This window comes from Phalacrocorax carbo, chromosome 5, assembly GCF_963921805.1.
Source record: "Phalacrocorax carbo chromosome 5, bPhaCar2.1, whole genome shotgun sequence".
Lineage (NCBI taxonomy): Eukaryota > Metazoa > Chordata > Aves > Suliformes > Phalacrocoracidae > Phalacrocorax > Phalacrocorax carbo.
This window is the reverse complement of record NC_087517.1, coordinates 52,767,411-52,790,431: the sequence shown is the minus strand read 5'-3', so window position 1 is coordinate 52,790,431 and position 23,021 is coordinate 52,767,411. Positions and strand designations below refer to the sequence as shown.

General features: G+C 37.6%; 1 protein-coding gene across 1 annotated transcript in view; it reads right to left on the bottom strand.

The window, feature by feature from the left end:
• The window catches only part of LOC104052197 (mucin-5AC), a 38,156-nt gene extending 19,884 nt beyond the window's left edge, over window positions 1–18,272 (bottom strand). The window contains exons 1-23 of the mRNA XM_064453262.1: window positions 18,218–18,272; window positions 17,112–17,180; window positions 16,080–16,145; window positions 15,359–15,620; window positions 14,837–14,951; window positions 14,108–14,198; window positions 13,161–13,270; window positions 12,735–12,951; window positions 11,425–11,550; window positions 10,833–10,950; window positions 9,886–10,024; window positions 8,746–8,856; window positions 8,167–8,236; window positions 7,220–7,357; window positions 6,971–7,135; window positions 6,411–6,505; window positions 5,499–5,625; window positions 4,499–4,754; window positions 2,507–2,559; window positions 2,022–2,122; window positions 1,034–1,185; window positions 482–620; window positions 282–395 (exon numbers count right to left, since the gene is read on the bottom strand). Coding sequence (XP_064309332.1) covers window positions 282–395; window positions 482–620; window positions 1,034–1,185; window positions 2,022–2,122; window positions 2,507–2,559; window positions 4,499–4,754; window positions 5,499–5,625; window positions 6,411–6,505; window positions 6,971–7,135; window positions 7,220–7,357; window positions 8,167–8,236; window positions 8,746–8,856; window positions 9,886–10,024; window positions 10,833–10,950; window positions 11,425–11,550; window positions 12,735–12,951; window positions 13,161–13,270; window positions 14,108–14,198; window positions 14,837–14,951; window positions 15,359–15,620; window positions 16,080–16,145; window positions 17,112–17,180; window positions 18,218–18,272 — 2,889 coding nt within the window. The remainder of the gene's footprint in view (window positions 1–281; window positions 396–481; window positions 621–1,033; window positions 1,186–2,021; window positions 2,123–2,506; window positions 2,560–4,498; window positions 4,755–5,498; window positions 5,626–6,410; window positions 6,506–6,970; window positions 7,136–7,219; window positions 7,358–8,166; window positions 8,237–8,745; window positions 8,857–9,885; window positions 10,025–10,832; window positions 10,951–11,424; window positions 11,551–12,734; window positions 12,952–13,160; window positions 13,271–14,107; window positions 14,199–14,836; window positions 14,952–15,358; window positions 15,621–16,079; window positions 16,146–17,111; window positions 17,181–18,217) is intronic.
• Window positions 18,273–23,021: the final 4,749 nt, after the last annotated feature.

Genomic DNA, 23,021 nt, shown 5'->3' with positions numbered 1-23,021 from the left:
AAATAATCTTCTGACACGATAGGCTAAATTTCTGCTGAAGACAATTTTCCTGTAGATCTATATTTTTCCCAAGAGCGGTATAAGAGGGTGGGAAATGGAAAAGATAGAAAGCTGGGAAGCTCTACCAAATATTCAACTTGAATCTGATTTAAGCTTAATTTACAAGTTGATTTGGTTTTTAAAATATTTTTCAAACTTTCTTGTAGCAATGGATATCTAGGCTTCTACTAAGACCTAAACAGATACAGAACAAAGCTGGTCTATGTGCAAAACCTTCTCACCTCTAAGAAAACTTTGATAGATTTTGAGCAAGTTGTTCCAGTGTTGCCACAGGGAATATTTTCAGTGATAACCCTGAAGGTCCCATTGGCTGTGCCACTCTTCCCACAGTGGTCCTGGGAGAGAATAGCATTTAAAAATATATTCTTTTTGTAGACATGATCAAGGTTACATCTCATTTACTATTGCTAATTATCAGTACCTGCACTAGTGTGTATTCACAGTTTCCATTGAAGCTGAACCTTTTGTCATCAAAAGTATTATAATGACCATCTCCATAAACAGCACAAGTGCCCAGGCATTGATCTTTGGTGCATTCCCACTTCCTATTCTTGCATACACTAGGAATGAGAATAAAGTATTTTAATAATAAAACAACTCACTGTTTGGCATAGACATATCCCAGCAACTCTATATTTGTTTGGCAACGTATCCCTGGTAAATGTTACATTGATCATGGAGTTAAAATAGTCTTTTACGTTGTTCATGTAAAGAATTAAAGTAAAGTTCTGTTTTGCTACTTTGAATGCATTAACTGCAAAATAGGCTAATACTGTAGTCGCAAAGGCTTCCTCTCATTCTGTGCTTCTGTGTGCATCAGAAGGAAACCTGCTCATACTGTTTAATCCAAAACTAATAGATCCATCAATTGATGAAATGTGCATTTCAAATATTTCCTCGCTGTTGTATTATTTAAGATCTTTGGAAAGGCAAATGATGGAACCAGGAATGCTACTTCTCAGGAAATATTTACCAGGTGTTACAGTCAACGTTGATCTTTTCCCCAGGCTGATACATGGCTTCATTGTGAATACATGAACATTCCTCTTCAGGAATACAACCACTATTCCCGTCTAACACAAGCCCATCTGGGCAAACGCAGCCAGATATACATTGTGTGTTATACTGGAAAAGTCAAGAGGAAGATATAATTTCAGAATGAAATAATCACAATAGAAAAAGTAAGTTAAATTTTCATAAAATGTCTTTATATGGTGTTATTGCTGCCCAACTTAAATAAGAGAGGACTACGAAGTATTTGTAGGACAATGGAACAAAAAGGAAGCTATTAGCCATTGATTTAATAGAATATAAATTTGTTAAAGATAAATGTTTTATGTACGTCAGTCCTGATTGCTCTGCTGGAGTCTGTGAAATTTGAAATACATTAATCTTAAGTCTTGCTCTGTGTTAGCTGAAGAAGCCTTGCTCTTTGTACTGCGTGAATTGTGATTGAAAGGAGCTTTAAAAAGAAAACAAGTAATTTTTTTTTTCAGTTTCGTTGAGTTACATTGTACCTCATATGGTACTTATTCCCAAAATGGCATGTGGCTACCATGCAGCTAGATAGAGGCATAGAATTAGATGTGCAAGAAGTTCATAATTGCATCATGGTATGAGGAAGAATTATTTCTTTTAGCCAGTTTCTGGGCAGTAATTTTCTCCTAAAGAAGTAAAATGAGTTAGCAGACCCCTAGATATTTTCACTACTAATTACTGTTACCTGCAATAGTGAAGAAAGGTAGAACATTAATCTCATGAATTAAACTGGATGGTACGTTATTATATTTTGGTCTAAAGGTCCCATTGTTAATGCTTCATAACATGATTTTAGGCTTTTGCTACAAGAAAAAAGTATCTGTGTTGTAAATTTGGAGCAGATCAGATAGATCAGTTACTTTGGCACCAAGAGCACAGGAAAAACCTGGAAGCACCATTTCATCCAGACCTGACTGACTTACACACTGCATATCCAGAGTGTGGCAACTTTTTTGACATTCTGCTCCAGATTTTCCTGCAGTGATGTTTCTACAGTCGAAGTAGATCATGGGAGGTTCACAGACTAGAGGAAGGAAAGAAGTGAGAACAGTAAGAAATGGCACAGTGTTTATCCCACAGCTGTAGCCATTAAAGCCATCTAGAAATTCTTTGGGAATTGCATATTTCAGTTAATAGGTATTGTTAAATGTTAAACTGCTAAATAGATTCACTGCATAGCACTGAATTCCCAGAAAAACCCTCACACTATTTAAGAAAAAAATCTTTATGAAAAAGAGGTTTTATCGTTACTCTAGGTTAACGCCTGACTTATGGTAACTGTTGCGCTATAACTAAATGAGACATACTTCTGTTACTTAAAAATCAATTAAGAAAAATCAAGTCTGTCAATTATTTCTGTCCAAAACCTGACACAGAGAAGAAGATGAGTGGAAGATTATTTTTCTACCTGGAATTGGATTGGGTGCTCCAATGCAATTCAGTCTTCCCTGCATGCAAGTGCTGTAAGAGATGGAAAAATATTGTTTTTTTCCTTCTCAAACCATGTATTGAGACTGAGAGCTACTCTCTCTTGCCAAGTTTCAGAATTTCCAAAGGTATTCCAGAATCCTGTTTTGCAGTCTCAGGAAAGAATTTCCATCAATACCACTACCAGTGCAGCTTCCATATTCCATATTATTCCTTAACAGGAAAAATCATAGATTGAAATGAGTTTATGTCTCTTCTCTCTACTTACTTTCTCATAAGACCCCTTCTTGATGGTGTTGACATAGTTTTATGCTTGAAAAATCATGGAATTAAATAGAAAATGCACCTCAATACAATTGCTCTATTGATCTGGAAATATCATAGAAACATAGAATCTTGTAGATTAGAAAAGACCCTTAAGATCATTGAGTCCAACCATTAACCTAGCACTGCCAAGTCCACCACTAAATGGTGTCCCTGGGTGCCACATTTACAAATCTTTTAAATATCTCCAGGGATGATGACTCAACCACTTCCCTGGGAAGCCTGTTCCAATCCCTGAAAGCCCTTTCAGTGAAGAAATTTTTCCTAATATCCAATCTAAAACTCTCCTTGTACAACTTGAGTCTGTTTCCTCTCATCATATCACTTGTTACTTGGGAGAAGAGACCAACACCCACCTCACTACAACCTCCTTTCAGGTAGCTGTAGGGAGTGATAAAGTCTCCCCTCAGCCTCCTTTTCTCCAGGCTAAACAATCCCACCTCCCTCAGCTGCTCCTCATAAACCTTGTTCTCCAGAACCTTCACCAGCTTCATTGCCCTTCTCTGGACATGCTCCAGTAGCTCAATGTCTTTCTTGTAGTGAGGGGCCCAAAACAGAACACAGTATTTGAGGTGTGGCCTCTCCAGTGCCGAGTACAGGGGGACAATCACTTCCCTACTCCTGCTGGCCCTTGGCCTTGTTGAACCTCATACAATTGACCTCAGGCCATTGATTTAACCTGTCCAGATTCCTCTGTACAGCCTTCCTACCCTCCAGCAGATCAACACTCCCGCCCAACTTTGTGTTGTCTGCAAATTTGCTGAGGGGGCACTTGATCCCCTCATCCAGATCATTGATAAAGATATTAAACAGAACTGGCTCCAGTACTGAGCCCTGGGGAACACCACTTGTGACCGGCCACCAACAGGAGTTAACTCCATTCACCACAACTCTGGGCCTGGCCATCCAGCCAGTTTCTTAACCCAGTGAAGAGTATGCCCCTCCAAGCCATGAGCAGCCAGTTTCTCAAGGAGAATGCTGTGGGAACAGAGTCAAAGGCTTTACTAAAGTTCAGGTAAACAACATCCACAGCCTTTTCCTCGTCTGCTAAGTGGGTCCCCTTGTCATAGAAGGAGATCAGGTTAGTCCATCAGGACCTGCCTTTTCTAAACCCCTGGTGACTGGGCCTGATCACCTGGTGGTTCAGTATGTGCCGTGTGATGGCACTCATGATGATCTGCTCCATAACCTTCCCAGGACCGAGGTCAGGCTGACAGGCCTGTAGTTCCCTGGATTCTCCTTCCAGCCCTTCTTGTTAGATGGGTGTCACATTTGCTACCCTCCATTTAACTGGGACCTCCCTGGTTAGCCAGGACTGCTGACAAATGATGGAAAGGTACTGAGGGAGCACTTCTGCCAGCTCCCTCATTACCATTATGTGTATCCCATCCAGCCCCATCAACTTGTGTGTGTCTAAGTGGTGTAGCAGGTCACTCACTTCCCCTTAGAATACAGGGGCTTCATTCTGCTCCCCATCTCTGCGGCTCAGGGGAATATGTACCATTCTTAAGAGTTGAAAATAAAGCTGAAAAAAGTGAGAGCATTGTATTGAAATTTAGCGAAGGCAGGGTGAGACCAGTTTAAATGTAACAGATTTTAATGGGAAAACATATACAATTCCTGAGTGTTTTGCAAAAGATTCACTTACCATACAAGCCCATTTTCATGGACAACTTCTCCAACCGATATGGGAGATCCTCTGTAGTAGCAGGGGCATTCATTAGCAGGCACACATTTGCCACTCTCATCCATGTAGGTTCCATTTACACAGGTGCAGCCATCAACTGGGACAAACTTAATGTTGCATGTGACATCAGGCTCACTTAGAGACCGACAAGTGGGTTGACAGGAAGAGATGGTATAGCTGTAGCTTAGGGATTTGGGACATGACATGGTGTATTTTGCTTGAGAGAAGAAAAATAATAGATTTGTTAATCCCAGATGGTAATTTCTGGTGGGCAAATAAGAAACCATAGGCAGTAGAAATAACTTGTGAATGATACTGTACACCTCTGCCTATGTTGCGTCTTTCATGTAAATGTATTTCTGAATACTTCCAGAGTTAGACGTAAAAAGCTACTGTACAAATGGAATAAGTGGTGTATGCAAAGAAGAAAATACGTTTTCAAATGACATTTTGGAAAGAAACCTCCATTTGGTGCTGCCGTTCATTGTCAAGACTTCTAAACCTTTTGAAGTACGAGGCAAGATCACTCCCTGAATGCCTCCTGGTATGCTGAAAACAGCCCTACTGGATCAGTGGAACCTAGCATGCAGCTTCAGAGACCTTCCATTTGCAAGTGTTCTGGTTAGTGTTACTAGTACTGTTATTGTAATATGTCACATTTTGTCTACAATAACTCGTGATACATAAAGTTGTAGCGAAATTCAAAGTTGCAAAGAAACAGGTGGAGGCACTTCCATAACTTGCTTTCCTAAGCAAGCTATTTCTCCTATCTATTTGTATTTGCTCTTGCTAGCAATGGATTGATTCTAAGGGAACAGCAAAAAATTACTTAAAAATTACTTAACAAAATCCCTTCCTCAACACTTAGTATATTTGTCTAGAAATCAGTTTAAAATAATCTCTGATCAGCAGTTTTTATTGATGTGTGTTCTTAGGAATGGGGATAGTTAAGAATACTTACAGCAGACATCAGTCCTCCATCCATGCAGCTGGATTCCTTTTGCAGCACAAGCTCTCACATAGGAAGACAAGGCTGCACACAGACAGTCCTCACTCATTTCACAATTACATGTGTCATACATGCAGTTCTAAGAATGCAGAGAAAAATGAAGTCTCAGCACTGGTAATATTGTCAATTTTTAAAAAAAGTCAACATTATCTTTCTGGTCTTATGCACTAATCTTTATTCAGATATGCTCACTCGTAGACAACACCAACACAGCTTTATCACTTTCCAGTCTTTGTCTAAGACTCCTGGCAGGGGAGAGCGAAGGTAATGGAAATTCAGTCAATGTCTGCAGTTATTATTGGGAAATGGTGGTCTTAAAGTCTGTTATACATTTAACAGCTTCATGTTCCTTTGAACTGTATTTACAAATATGCTGCACAATAGCATACAAAGCTCTATTCACAGTATGCAGTCTAGACATGTCATTTTGCCAGTGGCCACACCTGGATGATTCATAGTGAGAATGATTGGCAACACATTGATAGCAGAATGATGGTAATTAGCTAATGGGCTTTCTGTGCCAAGTAGTTATTAATGAGGTACAAGGCTGATGAGACTTTACATACGCTGATGAGACTTTACATATGCTTCCTGCTATATATGTATAACCATCCAGAAGTAAATAGCTGCCTTTTCATTTGCAAGCAAGTCAGGCTCTTGAAGCCAAGACGGACAACTGAAATAAGGTAACGTTATAGCACAAACAGAAACACATGCTGAAAGAAGGAAGTGCTGCAGTACAGAAATGAAAATACAGGCATTGCATGAGACAGGAGACATGTCTGGAATGGTCCTTTTCTGGTAGCTAGTTGTAATGATCCTATTTCTATTGTTTATAAAGGGAAAAACAGTCTAACAAAGTACCGTGTGGTAAACAGAGGGATTCACTGCATAGTGACAATCAGCAAAAGGTCCTTTGCTGTCAGTTAGTAGTCCACACCAATGCTGAGCATATTTTTCTGTGAAAACAACAAACAATACAAATGCACGTTACTCTTTGTATTTCATTAGTCACAAAAGCACACTGCTCTGGTCTATGAAGCCAGTTCTGAAATTACATAAAATGTCTCCTTCTCCTGTCTTTTTTTCACTCAGCTTGTGGGCTAAGTTTCCTAAAACCAAAGAAGAGGACCTGTTGAAGGGGAAGAATAGAAGATTTCCAAAGATACTCCTGCAATCCGCCCCTCTGACACCAAGTTGTCAGCTTAGACATCCTCTTTGTTTTCAAAGACCATACAGTTTCCTTCAGTTATGTTTCTATGACTCTTCCTTCATTTTGTACTTATCCCTAGTGCTTCCATTTTGAATATTTATTTCTGATTTCAGATGTAAGTCTTTACTCTCTTATCTTTGCTTTTCAATGGATGTGTTTTCCTTAGGGACGAGCAAAAAAAACCTAGGAAAAAATTCTAAGAAGCACACACCATTATCAATGCTGAGTGCACAAGGGTTCTCAAAACTGTGCTGGATATTAGGGCACGCAGCCTGAGTTTTCCATGTATGAGCAAATGCTGTTGCCGTTCCTTCAATTATTCCATTTATTGCCTTGAAGTCATCAGTTTGGATATTATTGAAATTTCCACAGAGACCTGTTGAAAAGCAGTGAAAATTTTATACTGCTCATACTAGACAAAAGACATTAAGCAAGATATTTTTATACTTCATTCACTTACCACAGGTCTGGTCTTTGAAAATAGGATCCAGTCGCACAAACACTTGCATGATAGGTGTGATTTGGATTTCAAGGTGGACACCAAAGTTCGTCTGCATGATGATGAAGAATGATGAAGGTCTGAACACAGTGACATTAGCTACAGGTGAACAACAGAATGATCACTTTCTGAATGAGGTGAAATGCTAGAAACAGTGCATTATTATACTATTATTCTTGAATTTCTATTGCAATTGTTGCAAATTCTGAGGTGAAATAAAGCCAATATTTATGAAAATAAATCAGAAATATAAATAAAAATTTACAGTTCAGAATTTGCTTGTAGCTACCAAATGGTTAACTTTATTTGCTGTCTTGACATTAAGCAGTTGAAGATTACTCCTTCCAAGAGAACAATGAGGAAAAACTGTATGGCACTGAGCATTGAAAAGAACACTTTGATTGTTGTTTCTAAGCTCGTACAGCATACATTGGAGCCCTTATTCCTCTGAAGAGGGAAACTAAGTGGATGTGGAGGTCAGAGTTATCACATAGAATCATTAGTTATTGAGATAGAATAAAAATCAAATCTCTGTCTGAGGAAGTGTGAGCAGAGGTGGTAAGTTTAAAAAAAAAAAAAAGAGGTAAACAGATGTCTTTGGTTCAATTTTGGACAGTGAGAAGGAAGTAAACTTTACAGTGATGAAATCAGGGGAGTGTAAATGCTTTTTGCTTCTGTTTGAACTCTTGCTTATGCTTGTACTATCTCCCATTTTTGACACCAAACTTCCCACTTCTACTTCAAAAGCCCTTGTGTGACTCAGGAAATATCCCAAAGAGAACGAAGGTGTGAACATACAGGTTCTGAAGAACTCGCAGTCCTTTTATCTTCCATAGTTTAAGTAAATAAGCAGGTGTGGAGTTGAAGTTCTGAGCTTATTGCTCATGGACTGTTAGAGAAAAAAATACCTGCTGAGATGGGCAGCTGGGTGTAGATTGAGTTCACAAACACATGACCATCAGGTTTGACTTCGATGAGCTGATAAGGAAGAGGAGAGGCAACTGCGTGAAGGATAACTATAGTCCAAATAGTAGTACTAATAAAAAAGACAGATAAAAAGGGTAATTTTTTGTGATTTCACCTCCTCCCTCTTTCCACTTTGTACACTTTACTCATTTTCCTGCCATAAAAGAATTACATAATCTTGGTTTCCTTGAACACATCTTTGTGATGAATTACATCCCTTACTGTTGTAGTTTCTAAGCTAAAAACTCATGTTTTTTCCATCTAATTGGCAGAGAAAATAGCTTTTTTTCTGCTTTGTGAGTACAATGTTTTTCTTAATGAGCTTCCACAAAATCAAATTTATGGCTGATCTGATTTTTGTAAGAAAACCAATTTCTTTGCACTTGATTAAAAATAACATGTACTTATCGCATATGCTGACCATTTGAGAGGGAAATGCAGTTCTCTGACTGATTAAGGCCTAGCTTCTTTGCTCCCCATATTTTTAATAGTTGTCTCCCATGCTTATTTTGCATTCTTACAGTTTGTCCTTTATTCATGTTGAGGGTCACTGTCTTTAAGCATGTCTCAGTGTCTGTTAGGCCACATTTGCGTAGTTCTACCAGGATGGTGAATGTTTCATCTTTACAGTGCTGAAAAAAAAAAGCCAACAGTTATTTCATGAAAGACTAATTACGGAAGCTTTCCCTGTAAAATTTTCTCTCAACTGAAAAAATATTTCTGTTTCTGGAGAAGATCCAGACTCTCCCAAATCCCACGCTTTTTTCAGCCTAAGATTCAGTTCTGCCTGGTGTATTGATTAGGAACAATGAGAGAATTAGAATCTAGTTTTGCATTTTATTGATGATATCCATATATAGCGTTTTTATTCATGCCTACTTCTAATGTTTGATTCAATTCTACATTATCTGTCATCTTGCTGTAGCTGGTATCAATGCTAGACAAAAGTTTCACATAAAACATTTTTCAGGAGAACAGCAACATACAGCATTTTCTTTTTACTAAATTGTGCAGATGGGGAAAAAGGAAAGCAAAGAACAGAAAAAGCCCCTAAAAGATCAAAACTTTTAATTTGCACGTTGCTGTAATTAAATATTTTTATTATAATTAATTTTTCTATTTCTTTTGACTTATTTTTAAATCTGTTTTAAAATATTTAGAACCTAAATGAAAGATATTAGTTGACTTGAACTGATTTTCTCTATTTGAACTTCCCAGAAATGAAATAAAAATACTAGTCTCATAAATTCCTCTTTTTTTTTTCAGAGCAGTTGGTGTAATTTTTCAGACTTGTACCATTTGGCCCAATACCATGTAATAAAGAAACATGGCAGAAAATTATGCAACTCCATAAGAAAACTGGATTAATCACACTTAAGAATGTAGACTAAGCAAGTTCTTAAGGCAGTGCTCTTCAGCAACTACTACATCACAGAACTGGAAATTCCCCAGTTAACACCATACACTGTTGCATGGCATCCTAAGAGTTAACAGGTCGTTGTAATTTGAATGGCAGCGTATGTTCTAGTAAACATCTGGTTAAGTGAGAAGCAATTTAACATCTGTATGTCAAAAGAGGTGAGTTTCAAGTGTTGAATGAGATCACCTTTTCTTTCTATGTATGTATAATTCTTTATGACCCAGAAATATCTGATTCCCACCTTAGAAAGGACATAAGTGCAGTCTCCATGGTGATCATAATGTTTTTTGTCGTATGTGGAAATGTGTGAACCTCCCTCTACTGAACATGTTCCTGGGCATGACAAGTCTTGGCAATTCCACTGGCCTCCATTACAGGTACTGGAACAGAGATAATAAAGCTAGCTGAAATAAGTAACAGTAGTCCAGAGTAAAAGAAATTAAGTGATGTTAGGTTCAGCTATTTTGCTAATGTTTTTCCCCTCAAGCTGTAGTTTGACACACAGTAAATCTGGGTTTAAGGCTTTCCAAAACATTGGAACATGTGTAGAAGGAACGACTCTGGTATGCATTCACTTTGCTCATTTGTTTTCCTTCTTTGAACATGTGAACTCTCCAGCAACAGGTATTGGATAAGCAATTACTTGTTTTTTGCAGCTAACATAAAGCACGATGACAAATTAAAATTTGTTTTGTTATACAAATGTATCAGAAACTAACAGAAATGCAACCCCGTGTCTTACTCCTGATGCAAAGCATATCTGTTTTCTAAGGTGATATGGTAGTGCACAGGTACAAGATTAATAACTGTGAAATCAAGGTTGTATTGTGTCATCCCTTGCTTTCTCCAGAGAAAATAAATATTTGCAAATACATAAATGACTGCGGTCTCATTGCCCTTAGAGGAGTCCAAGTGTTTGAGCAAAATAAACAAAGAGGAATAATTTTAATTGACTGGTGAGAAATCTAAACATTGTAAATCCTTGCTTTGATCACCTTGAGTTAGAGTGCAAAGCTAGTTAAGGCTGTGACTAAATAAATCAAAGAATGTTCTTTAGGGATATTTCAAACTGTAGCAGTCAGTTAAATACACATATCAATTACCAATGATGCAATTGCATATAATAAATCATTAAATTAATTAAATATATGAGAGGAAATAGTAAATCAGAAAAGTAACAAAGGTTACCAGGAATGGCACTGCTGTGAAAAAGAAGTTCCTGTAGCATAGGTGTTGCCATTGTAAACACAGGAGCACTGCTGATGGGGAATGCAGCCAGAATTGTTGATGTCATCAAATACAGACCCTAGATGTAAAAAAAAAAAAAAAAAGACAAAACCATGATCAGTTAAAGAGGCATTTCTATACACCGTTTTTGTTTGTTACAAGTCATCTTAGAGACACATCTGCAACTGTTGTGAATGGACATACTTATGCTGACGACAGCAGGATTATGGCAATTTGCAACAGTGAAGGTTTCAACCTTTGTATTCTGAAATTCCACCTGCTTTGAAAGAGGGACTTATTGTAGCACAGGTGGCTTGTTGAGAGGCTATTCTTGATCTGTTTGCTGTTCTGCTTTCCTGCTTTCTGAATATTGCATGTGTGTGGGCAATATATTCAGATATCTTTTCTCAGCTGAGACATGACAAATGCTTGTCACTTGCAGCTGTGAAAAATGCAAACACAGACGGCTTAAACCACATGGAACGTGCCCAAATCCTGCAGGTAAGCTGTTGTTGTTATTTGAAATCAGAGATGTGAGTACATAAGAACTTGCCTGGGGGGCAGAAACAACCATCTGTACAGTGTTCTTCACAAAACTGAGATCGGTCAGGATTGGTGCATGTGTCAGCACAGGGGGAGCCACATTCCTGGTACTGCATGTTGTAAGGACACTTCTTGGCTGTAATTTTAAAGGAGAGATTTTTTTTTCAGTCAAAAGTATTTCTAGTTCACTGTGTATGAGAAAAAAAATATTTATTTATGTTTTTCAGCTAGATGTAAAATCATACTAAACTGTGGATCCACTGCCAGCTCTCAAAATTTGCAAATTTAGTCACCTAGATCCATATTTTAGAGTTGAGATGTGCTTTCCATGACTCTCTGGTGCTGAACTGGCTCAATGACCGGATTTCTGGGGAAAGCAAGGTAATGATGCCACAAAGTCAGCAAGGCCTGTGTTTCTACTGAAGGCACCCTTCTCACAAACACCTGTATTGCTAGTGAAATATAAGACTTATGTTCCTAAAGATTTAGTATATTTGTATTTTTCAGATATCATTTGTTGCTGTAAGCTTCTGTGGGAGAACTTATCTTGGGCCGCATATCTCCGGGACACAGGGCTCTACCCACCCTGGGGACAGTGATGCACAGACATCAATATGATGGATGCAAAATGTCCGTTTATTTAACTGCGTCACATGCTTATATAGCTCTTGCGCTTCCTGTTCCTGCCACTCCTATGGGGAGGAGTCTATCTTTCCATCACATCCCGTGATCTTCCGGTCGCCGATCCTTGTCTATTCCCCTACAATCATTGGAAGTGCAAATAGTACCTCCTGGGGTTTTGTTTTGGAGCAAATGCTGGTGAGAGTATCAACAGCTACACCCCATAATCTAGTATGTATCAGTGCAAATCTCTATGAAGATTACAGTGGTGCAAACTCCTCCCTACCAAGCAAGAGGAGATAAATAAGTTCTTAACCAGCCAATCACCTTGTGAAGACCCAATCAGTTAATAATTGAGAATAAAAAGTGCTGTAGCCACCATGACAATAGGAGAGAAACAGGAATAGAAGCAAGCAAGTACACCTCATTCTTTCTCCTTTATTGACTCCCCCAGTTAATTAAATAACACTGACTCTCAATTAGAGTATCCATTCAAGTGTTTGATAGTGTTTAATCCAGTTTGCATTAAAACCCTTAGCTATTTTGCTAAGTCTTCATGCTGGAACTTGTACATCAGAACCCTCCAGAGAATACAATCTTGAATGACCTGTAATTTCTCCTGCATCCTGAGCATCATTTGAGAGCTTGTTGTTTGTTAGTTACTGAGCGTAAAGTAAGACTGTCTCCAGTGATACTTACGGCACAGTTTTGAGGTTCTCCAGTTCAGAGGATGCCCACCAGCATGAGCACACTGCCGGGAGTATTCAGCAAAGGTGTCACAGATACATGAGGCATTTTTAGACTCTTCAGAGTGGCACAAATCATCTTGGCAAAGCATAATGTACTCTCCAACATCAAGTAAGTCATTACACTCTGCAAATGCAGAGCTGGTCAATGTTTTCTGGCATATGTCATCCTTGGGAGAAAAAAAGCAAACAAATCCAGAAAATAGAAAGGAGCAACTTTTTGGTATTGTTAGTTTGTATAATTATTCTGTGATAGAATCTTATGTCCCTCTTTAAGTTGCTGTCACCTGAGGGCTTTTCCTGTTGACCCATCTGCAGCTGTAGAAGGATATAGATAAATTTGAAAGAAAAATAAAAGAATAGACAAAAAAATCCTTACAAAATTATCTGTGCAATTATCTGGCAGGGTAGAAGTGGAGTCTTCACAGTGTTCTGTTGGCCCATCCATTTTCTGCATATTCCCAAACTGCAAGGCTGTCATTTTAAGATCTGTACAAAAGAAGTTTTGTAATGAAGGTTGGGCGTTTTTTTCAGTGCAACTGCCTGCTATCTTTTTCTCCTCTCAAGAATTCTGCTCAAGACTGGCCAAGGCAGCTAGTTCCCTTAAGTCTTTAAATTTGATCATCATCCCTTCCAAAGGAAACAGTACATCACTACCTGAATTTACCTTGCACAGCACCCTGGAAAAAGTAAACATTAGAAAACGTTTCTCGACCTATTACATCTAGATGTAAACTAAGATTTTTAACAGAAAGATAACAAACTGTTTCCAGATCATTTTGAACCCATGCAGGGAAGAAAGAAAAGAATCTAAACAGGGATTTGGACAATGGAGACTGCTGTGAGACAAGGTTTAGCAAAAAGCTCAAGCTGGGACTAGATAGCATGATGAAAATAAGATCTAATAAAGATGATGCAATTCAGCAGGCAAATGTGGATATACCAATTTTAAGACAGAACTGCAACAATAAACGTACTGACTAGACACTACAATTGCCTATTGTTTTATTGAATATATTTCTATATTTATGTTATTAGTGAAAATCTGGCTCATTTTAAAGGGGTTAGCTGATGAGGTAAATAAAACCATGGCATACAAGAAATATGCAATCAGTATAGCAGCAGTACTATATTTATACTTAAAGTATAAAATCACATTATCTGATCTCTGTACTACATATTTTTCAACAGAGATTGAATTTTATCCTCCAGTTAAATAATTTAGTAGGATAGGAAAGAGGAGTGCTGATGATGTTAGAGTGAAAAGAATACAAAAAAGCATGTTGGAGACTCCAGAAACCAATTTTTATTATTTAAAAAACTTACTGTTTGAATAGAACTCATTGTAAATTGGTAAGCCATTGAAGTCCCCACAAAGTCCACAGGTCTGATTGGCATATTTCTCATTCAATTCCAGCTAAAATGAAGGACAGTAAGTTGTTAAAAGTTAGTATAAATATATTTAAATATATTCAAGACCACTGAAAGCACCCGCACCTGCTGCCTCTAAGTATTTTTCATCAGATCTGTGTAATTTTATTGAAAAATCTAATTAAACCCTGTGGGATAGAGTGAAGACTTGGCTTGGATTTGATTTACAATACAGAGTCCAAGCTATTGATACTATTGATGCAGACTTAATTTGTCACTGTAATATCTATATTGCTGTCAGCCTCTTTCTCTCTATTGATTCTTCAGAAAGAAAATCAAATCCACAACAAAAATGAAGTCCTAAGATAGAGAAATTCTGCTAGAAAATTATGTTTGATATATATCAAATAACAATATCACATATAACAATGCTGATATGTTAATGATATAATGGAAGTGATTTTTCACCCTATTTTAAGCAGATATCTGCTATCCACTAGAGGTAAATCCATGCAATTTTCTTTAGGACTACCTGGATGCAAACCTATCTTTGTTAAGAAAGAAGCGCTCAACAGCATGAGATGGGAAGGCAATAGTAACCCCATAAACAGACAGGGACTGGCCTAATCAAAGATTAGCTCTGGTCTCTCTGAAGGTGTAGACAGGTCCAGGAGCAGTTCTTACCAAGATACTGTCATCTTCATTCCACATTAACACAATACCCATTTTGCTGGCAACTTTCACATAAATGCTGCTTTTCTCTATCATAATTCCAGATTCGCTGTATGGCAGCTGAACTCTGGGAAAAGGCAGAAAGAATGCTAGGTATTTTCTGATCCAGATGTTTGATAAAGAGAAAAAAATATGGCTTGTGGTATCCAGCATCTGTAGGGATTGTAAAATAATGCAGTGTGCGGAAAGAGAAGTGAATAATAAATAATATGGTCCGATGTCATCAAATATGGATCTGAATTTGGATCCGACCTCTCAGGATTTTTCATCCAAATTTTATTTTTGGGGTAATCTTTAAGGGAAGGATTGATTTACTGTGAAAGGAATTAACAGCAAGTTATTTATTATTTATGTTGGTAAAATTGTCAGATTTATTGAAGAACACGTAGTTTTTCCTCCCAAATACACCAAAGTACTTGGCAAGTTTGATAAAAAGGTCTGTGGTTACCAAACAAGTGCTATGAACAAACTTACCTGTTGCTGTTGATCATGACGACAGCCTTTAATAATTCAACAGCTACACCTTCAAGTTTCATGGTGATACGGTTGATTGTTGGAGCATTTTCCACCATAATACGCCTAATTTGGATGTTGAAATCCTCATAGGGAGTGTTGCAATGGGATGCAAAAACATAATTACAGAGCCCAGGGAAGGAGAATATGTATCCATCAAAAGTCTTGAAGTGAAAGTTGCCCCATGTGCTGCACACGCGGCCATTGTGAGCCAGATTGGAAGCTGTGAATTAAAACTAGCTGTAAAAAAATGACTTAAAATTCCAACTTTAACATAGTGAAAATCAACTTGTCTAAGACTTCATTTTGTCATTCAATAGTTTTCACCTGCCTATCTTAATGTGTTATTTTCTGTCCATTTATCCATTATAAAACTGTGTATTCATTCTTCACTCATTTTATATCTGTTACTTGTCTTATATACCCCTATAAATGGGGGTATATAGTTATAGTGGTTCATACACCCCCATGGTATATAGGGAGTATGGTTACAGTTATGTTCCGCTAGAGCTTTATTAGTTGTCCATGTTTCAGCTAAAATTACAGTTCAGTATTATGTTTCTTAACCACCCTTTCTCCTCTTAATAATTAATTACTGCCTTTCCCTATTTGTATTAGATTCCGCTGTCTACATCCCCTAAAACTGAAAACTTATTGAATACATTTTGTTTCTTTTACTTACGTGTTACTACTGGATTTATCAGCACTGGCTGAATGATGTTCACCTTAGATGAAACTGTAGCGGAAGCTAGAAAGAAGAAAGAAAGAAAACAAAACCTGGTAAAAGAATACCAAAATTTGCACCTAAAGTTGACCTAGAAAGGACTAGAAAGTTAATATGCCAGATCCAATGAAACATGTTTCATGGCCTGTTTTGTTTTATGTGCAATGTAAATGCCATTTTACAGGCCATGGATCAGGTTAAAGTGCATACTACAATTCAAAATCAGGATAGTTAGATCATAAGAAATTGCTTTCAACTGTGATGATCTGCATTTTCTACGTTTTAATTTTGACCACTTTATGAAACTCTGTATTGTGTTAGGAGAGGCAGAAATTCACAGCTCTGCATACTGGAGTGCTTCAGACACACTGAACAATACAAAGGGTTAAGCTGTACTAAATTAGCCTTTTATTGGTACAAAAGCATAGCCTCCTCCTCATTACACCTCCTCTTTCTAAGGATGGAATAAAAACTTTAATTATCACCTTTGCTCTCTGTTTAATATTTTTCTGTTAAGGGGCTGAAATGCCTAAGAAATAACTACAAATCTGACGTACAGGATGATCACAAATCATTACATGATAAAAATCAATAAAGTTGGGTTGCAAATAGATTTCCCAACATCAGCCACTGACTTTACAACTTGCCAAAGCGATCTCATTTCCTTGTTTATAAGGAACCAAACTTCCTGCACGTATATTCCACTTTTATTTTACATATACGTATTCATGCTCATATGCATACAACCTTTACAAACACACATCTGTTTTCTTAGTTACCTGTTGTTATACAAATATAACCATACTATGTGTGTTTAGTAATTGGTATCTAATAAAGATATTACTATTCTTATATAGAGAGGGGCTTGTTAATACACATTTATCTTTACTTGACATTACCAGCAATATGCTAAGTAGCTTTTCTAGGCATTTTTATTATTTAGTGGAGATATAACAAATAAATACAAATACATGGTATAAATGAACATACTGTTTTGTTTCTGCTGAACAACCTCAGTGTGTTTGCTTCCTGTTTCCTGTTGGATTTCAGCCTGGGCTCCTGTGAAGAAATTGTAAAAAACATGGTCATTACAACGTCCTGAACTTTTAAAGCAAGGCATTTAGATAGGATCAAAGGACCCAGATGCATCTCTGTAAGACAAAGGGGGAGAGTCCTTTCACATCAGAAAAAATAAAACAGGCCTCAAGTAAAGGTAAAATGTAATTATAGAAAGAGACTTTCTATTACAAATACACAGAGTTTGAAATCCAGATAACATTTCTTGTATATCTGCTTTCTTTGTTTCACTTAAAACTCACTACAAGGGATTTTAATGACTGGATCACAGCTCTTATTTGACTGCTCCACTGAATCTCACTAATACGTGAAACAATTACAGGAAGAATTCACAAAATGTGGAAGAGTCATTTATTAAAAATGCTGTGTAGTAGATAGGTAATAATAAGAAAAGGCACAGAACTGGTTAAAAGAAGCATGAGACTTAGGGCTTGATCCAGTAATGGCTGCAGATATTTTTATGGCAGTTTCTTTAGTGCCTAAGCATACTGCCTTTTCTTTGGGAGAAAATCTAAAGCCTCAATCAGGGATCTAGATTTGCTTTACAGCTGGATGCAAGAAGGTACCTCTGAGTAATAATACAAGGGCCCATAGCCTGAGCAGTAACCCAGGAGGAGTAAGCAAAAGAACCAGGTTTCCTGTTCTGCCCCTCTTCTTACTCTGAGAGGGTTCAAACTCACATCCTCTCTGCAAGAAAACCTTAAGCATCAAACTGTATTTCTATTTGATCAAGGGTTCTTGCTACCCGACCTGAAGCTGAGACACAGTACCGAAAACAGTGGGACAGTGACAAAGGAGGGAAAAAATAGGCCATGATCATGTGACCACATGACTGGGGCACTCAGCTACATCAAAACTGTCCTTTTTTTGTGCCTTGCTTCAAGGATTATTTTTGTACCTCCAGTTAAATGGTTACTGGATCAACTACATGAACTGTCTTCCAGATGAGTTCTCCTTCCCTCTGTTGTGACTCCATAAGTTTTTTATTCCTTTCCATGCATGGCCCAGCAATACCATACCAGAGGAGGTATTGTCAAAGTCTTTTGAGAGATGACAAATATTGTCCTGAACCATTTCATGCCTAGAAAAAAGCTAACCGTCACCTCCTAGGTTGGTGTTCTAAGCTCTTGTCTTTTATAAGTAAATATGGCAGGCATTTCCTGTAAAGGAAAAATGGCTAGAACTTTATTTTTCTCAAGGAAACAGCAGGAGCTTTTGTTTAGTTAGCAAATACATAATTCCCAAGGAAATTCTAGCTGCACTCATTTATTTAGCAATTGCACAATGCCACACTGTTGACCATTATAAAAATAAGAGTCTCTCAGTTGTAAGAATAGTCAAGATAATTTCCTATTTGATATTTTGGGAACCGACCTAATTATTAAGAATATTTCTCGGTGTACTTTGCTAAGTCTATAGCCAGCTGCCAATCTACATATGCGATTATCGTTACAATTAATTTATAAGAGTTAGTATTTGACCCAAAATATAAAGTCAGGCATAGAATGTTTGTGGAGATGTTGTGGGATTGGGTAAATATTCATTGTTCACTCAGGACATCTGAAAATACTTTCCAAATAGCATGATTCGAATAAAGAGGAGTTTGCTGGACACTGTCTAACCACTACTTCCTTTCAAAGCAATTTATGAGATTAGCATTGCATAGTACAAGTAACTTTCTTGTTCAATGAATGGTTGAAGATACTTTTGACTGACATTGCATAACTATAAACATAAGCTTATACTCCAAGCAACTGTTGTATTTTTTGCTTAAATCAACCTGCCAGTATTTTACTGTTTATTTCACAAACTATAAAGTAGCCTAAAATTAAATTTGCACTTGTCAATGTTTTGACAATTATATGCAAGATAAATTTACATAAGCAATCTGAAGATTTAAAAATGTTAGCCGACAGGACAGTAGTTACTGTACATGAATGGGACTGATTTAACAAGCTTGTACTCGGGCAAGTAATTTAAATTTGAGTGGTTCCATTGACTTAATAGGGCTCCTCATATTAATAAATACTGCCAAGACCAGCCCTGATAGATACAATATTGACAGGAGAAAAAAATCCATACAAAAAGATGGTCTGCATGTGTTGGATAAATCTCCAAATCCTGTTCACACTCAATATCAGTAATTTATATAAATATTTTACACAGGGTATTATCAATGCACAATTAGTTCCTGAAAATCATCAACACATGAATATTCCCTTCTAGTCTCTTTTACAAAAGAAGTTGCAAGAAATCTTGAGGAATCTGGTAATAGCTCCTGGTAGGTGACTAGACAGTGGAAAAAAATGACCAGTGGTCTGATCTAGCAACTGAAATGTGTTTTTTTAAATTTCATAAAACTCATAACATTCATAATCAATTCTAATACAAAATGCAACAGAAAGAAAATGTTTTTGTCAGGCATAAGAGATACTGAAAATCTGACATTTTAAGACTTGAATAATGGTTCTTTCTGAGTTGATCTTCAAAGCTACCTTCCAAATATAGTTATATGCAGTAATTTGAGGCAATATTAAATTAAATCAGTCCATTTAATAGATTTAATTAATTTAATTAATATTTAATGAAAATGGAAAAAGAAAAAATGCAACAATCTGTTAAGTGAAACAATAAAATGAGTATAGTTGTTTAAAATACGTTATTACATCTAAACAGAGTTTTTTTTCTTTTCCCAGTAAAAAAAAAGAACTTCTTACCTATCTGATGGATACAACAAACTGCTAACAGAAAAGCCCATTCTGGTACCCATATTCCCCTACCAAACCCCATCTTGAGTGGAGTCTGGCACAGGGATGTCAGGTCTAAAGTTGGTCAGGAGTAGTTCACCTGTGCTCCATCAGACTTATATAGTAGGTGACTTTGGCTTCAGTCCCAGATTGATTCAGAGAGTCTAGGAAGGTGGGGTTTGGGGGATTTTAGCAAATGAACAGGTAAACAGAAGATGCTCTTCCTTCCTCAGAAACTGGCCGATATTATTTGCATTTTGGGAGGAGTATATACATATACATATACATGTACATATACATACATATATTTTGTAAAGGTTCAGTCTAATAAAGAAACACAACATGACTGGAAATAAAACACAACTCCTCCTCCACAAACAACAGGTCCTGGAACAAATTTAATCTGGTGTTTCTTTACGATTATGCAGAAGGCATGCAAGTAATACTTCTAAGATTTGCAATACTGTAACTGATGCCAGGCAGCTCCTTAGCAAAAAATACCACTGATTTCTGAAGTCTGAGGAGGTGTGGAATATTTCCTACGTGGGCACCCAGCATTAGGAAGCCACTCCGTGCCTCTTGGGGCAGCTAATCTTGTAAAAAACCCAGATTAATAACCTTGAAGGGTCCTGCAGGATCACATAGTCACACCGAGTGTATGCCATGGAAACCATTCTGTGTGGCACTGACAAGCATTAGGCACCTATCTGAGGAACATTAAGCCAGCTTTACCTAGACTGTATCCTACATTTATTAGAGATGGCCTTAAACCTTGAAATCTGCTTCTGAATTCTCTGCATAATCTGGTTTTGCCTTCTCATGGGAAATATGAGGAGTAATTTCAAACAATCAGACAGCCTTGTGGGAGAAAAAAAATGTTAAATTGATTGTAGCCTGTGACCATGATCACATTGTTTCAGCATCATTCCTGTATAATGCTTAGCACTAAATATATTAGATCCTCATTCATTTAGTATTATAAAAGAAACAAAAAAGAGTTCCTTTATGAAGTGTTACCTAGATTTGATTTTGGTACTGAGATCAGTGATAGGTTATTATGGCAAGGTTGGGGTACTTAAATCAACATATTGCCCTGCTATAGAATGAAACGTTCCCTGTCAAAATATCCAGGATGTTTAATGAAGTTACATCTTCATCATCAGTAGTAAGCTGTTTACACACCCTAGATCTATATCTTCATGCTTCAGCAGACCAGGAGAAAAGAAAAGACTGAATTTCCTGCCCATAGAATGTTGTTTTATTCTATGCCAGTACCTATAATGAATATCAATTCATCTCTACATAAAGAAGGCAAATGATGTCTTGTTTGCATGACCAGTTAGCTGTATTAAATAAATATACCCTAGTCTCACTTAAGCAATTAAACAAGCCAGCCAACAAACTAGGCTTTCAGCAGCTAATGTGCATATACCTTTAGCAATAGGCTACATGTGATGGTCAGAAGTAGCAGAGCTTGCTTTTCTTCTCCGTTGCACCCACCTCTGCACGAGGGGAATAACAGAATACCAGGATCTTCTTGTGTTACTTTAAAAGATTTGCAGAGAGTTTCTTGTTTCCCATTGAGTGTACTACAGTGTCCTGGTTTTGGCTGGGATAGAGTTAATTTTCTTCACTGTAGCTGGTATAGTGTGTTTTGGATTTGGTAGGAGGATAGTGTTTGTGGCACACTGGTGTTTTAGTTGTTGATAGGTAGGTGCTAAGTATTGCCAAGTAGTGCTTATACTAGCCAAGGACTTTTCCAGCTTCCCATGCTCTGCTAGAGGCACAAGAAGCCGGGAGGAGAGGGGACACAGCCAGGACAGTTGATCCAAACTGACCAAAGGGGTATTCCATAACGTATGATGTCATGCTCAGTATGTAAAGCCGGGGGAAGAGGAAGGAAGGAGTGGGGGGAGATATTTTCTGTGATGGTGTTTGTCTGCCCAAGAAGCTGTTATGTGCGATGGAGCTCTGCTTTCCTGGGGATGGCTGAACACCTGCCTTGCCTGCTGATGGGAAGTAGTGAATTAATTCTGTGTTTGGCTTTGCTTGTGTGCGCAGCTTCTGCTTTACCTATTCAATTGTCCTTATCTCAACCCATGAGTTTTCTCACTTTTACTCTTCCTATTCTCTCCCCCATCCCACCGGGGGCGAGGGGGAAGTCAGTGAGCAGCTGGGTGGGGCTTAGTTGCTGGCTGGGGTTAAACCATGACAGGGCAATTAGTGCTTTTGATACTCATCTAGTGAAGGTGAGGAGGGTGTCTGTACCTAGGATGACTAGGTGTGTTAGTGGAGTTAAGGCTGTTCTTTTCTTTTGCTCTGTCTCTTTTACTGGAGTTATTAAGGAGAGTGCCAATATAAAATATTTTTTTCTTTGTCTAAGACAGTTTTTAGTTTTCACTCCTTGTAACTCTTTGTGACTACAACAATGCACATGAATGTGCTGCTTCACCAATCATTTACCAGTGTAGAGTATTATAAAGCTGTTGTGAAGGTTGTCCCAGTTGTATTTGAAGGTGTTCTTCAAAAGATGTTGCTTAGGTAATTTTCTCAAAACTTTATGTATTCTGGAATTGTTATGATTGCTACTGCTCAAAGTGAAATTTTTGACCTCTAGGAGTAGTGACATTCAAATGATGTTCCAGTGTTGAGCTTATCCAACCATACAGGCTCTTTCTCTTCCTCCCTTTCCACCACAAGGAGTGGGTGAAATTAGTAATAAGAAAACAGGTACAGAAGAAATTCAGGCCACTCTGTTAGGTGGCTTATGAAAGTTTGAAAGTTATCAGGCTATGAGATTTTACTAACTGCTGGGGAATCATATCTGTAGATAGTATCACAAAAACCAGAAGTGTTTAAGTAAACATGTTCGCTGGTCATGTGAGTGGTTGTTCCAAGTGATTCTTGTAGATTAAAAAAAGTAGTTGGAGGACTTTTTTAAAGTTTCCCAGATTGTACAGTGAAAACTACCTACCTACACAGGTGGGGAGGAGTAAGCTCTCCTCTTCAGTTGTATGAGGGGAAAGAAACCCCAGAAGCACGTTTTGAAGTATTTTAATAACAGAAACTTAAGCAG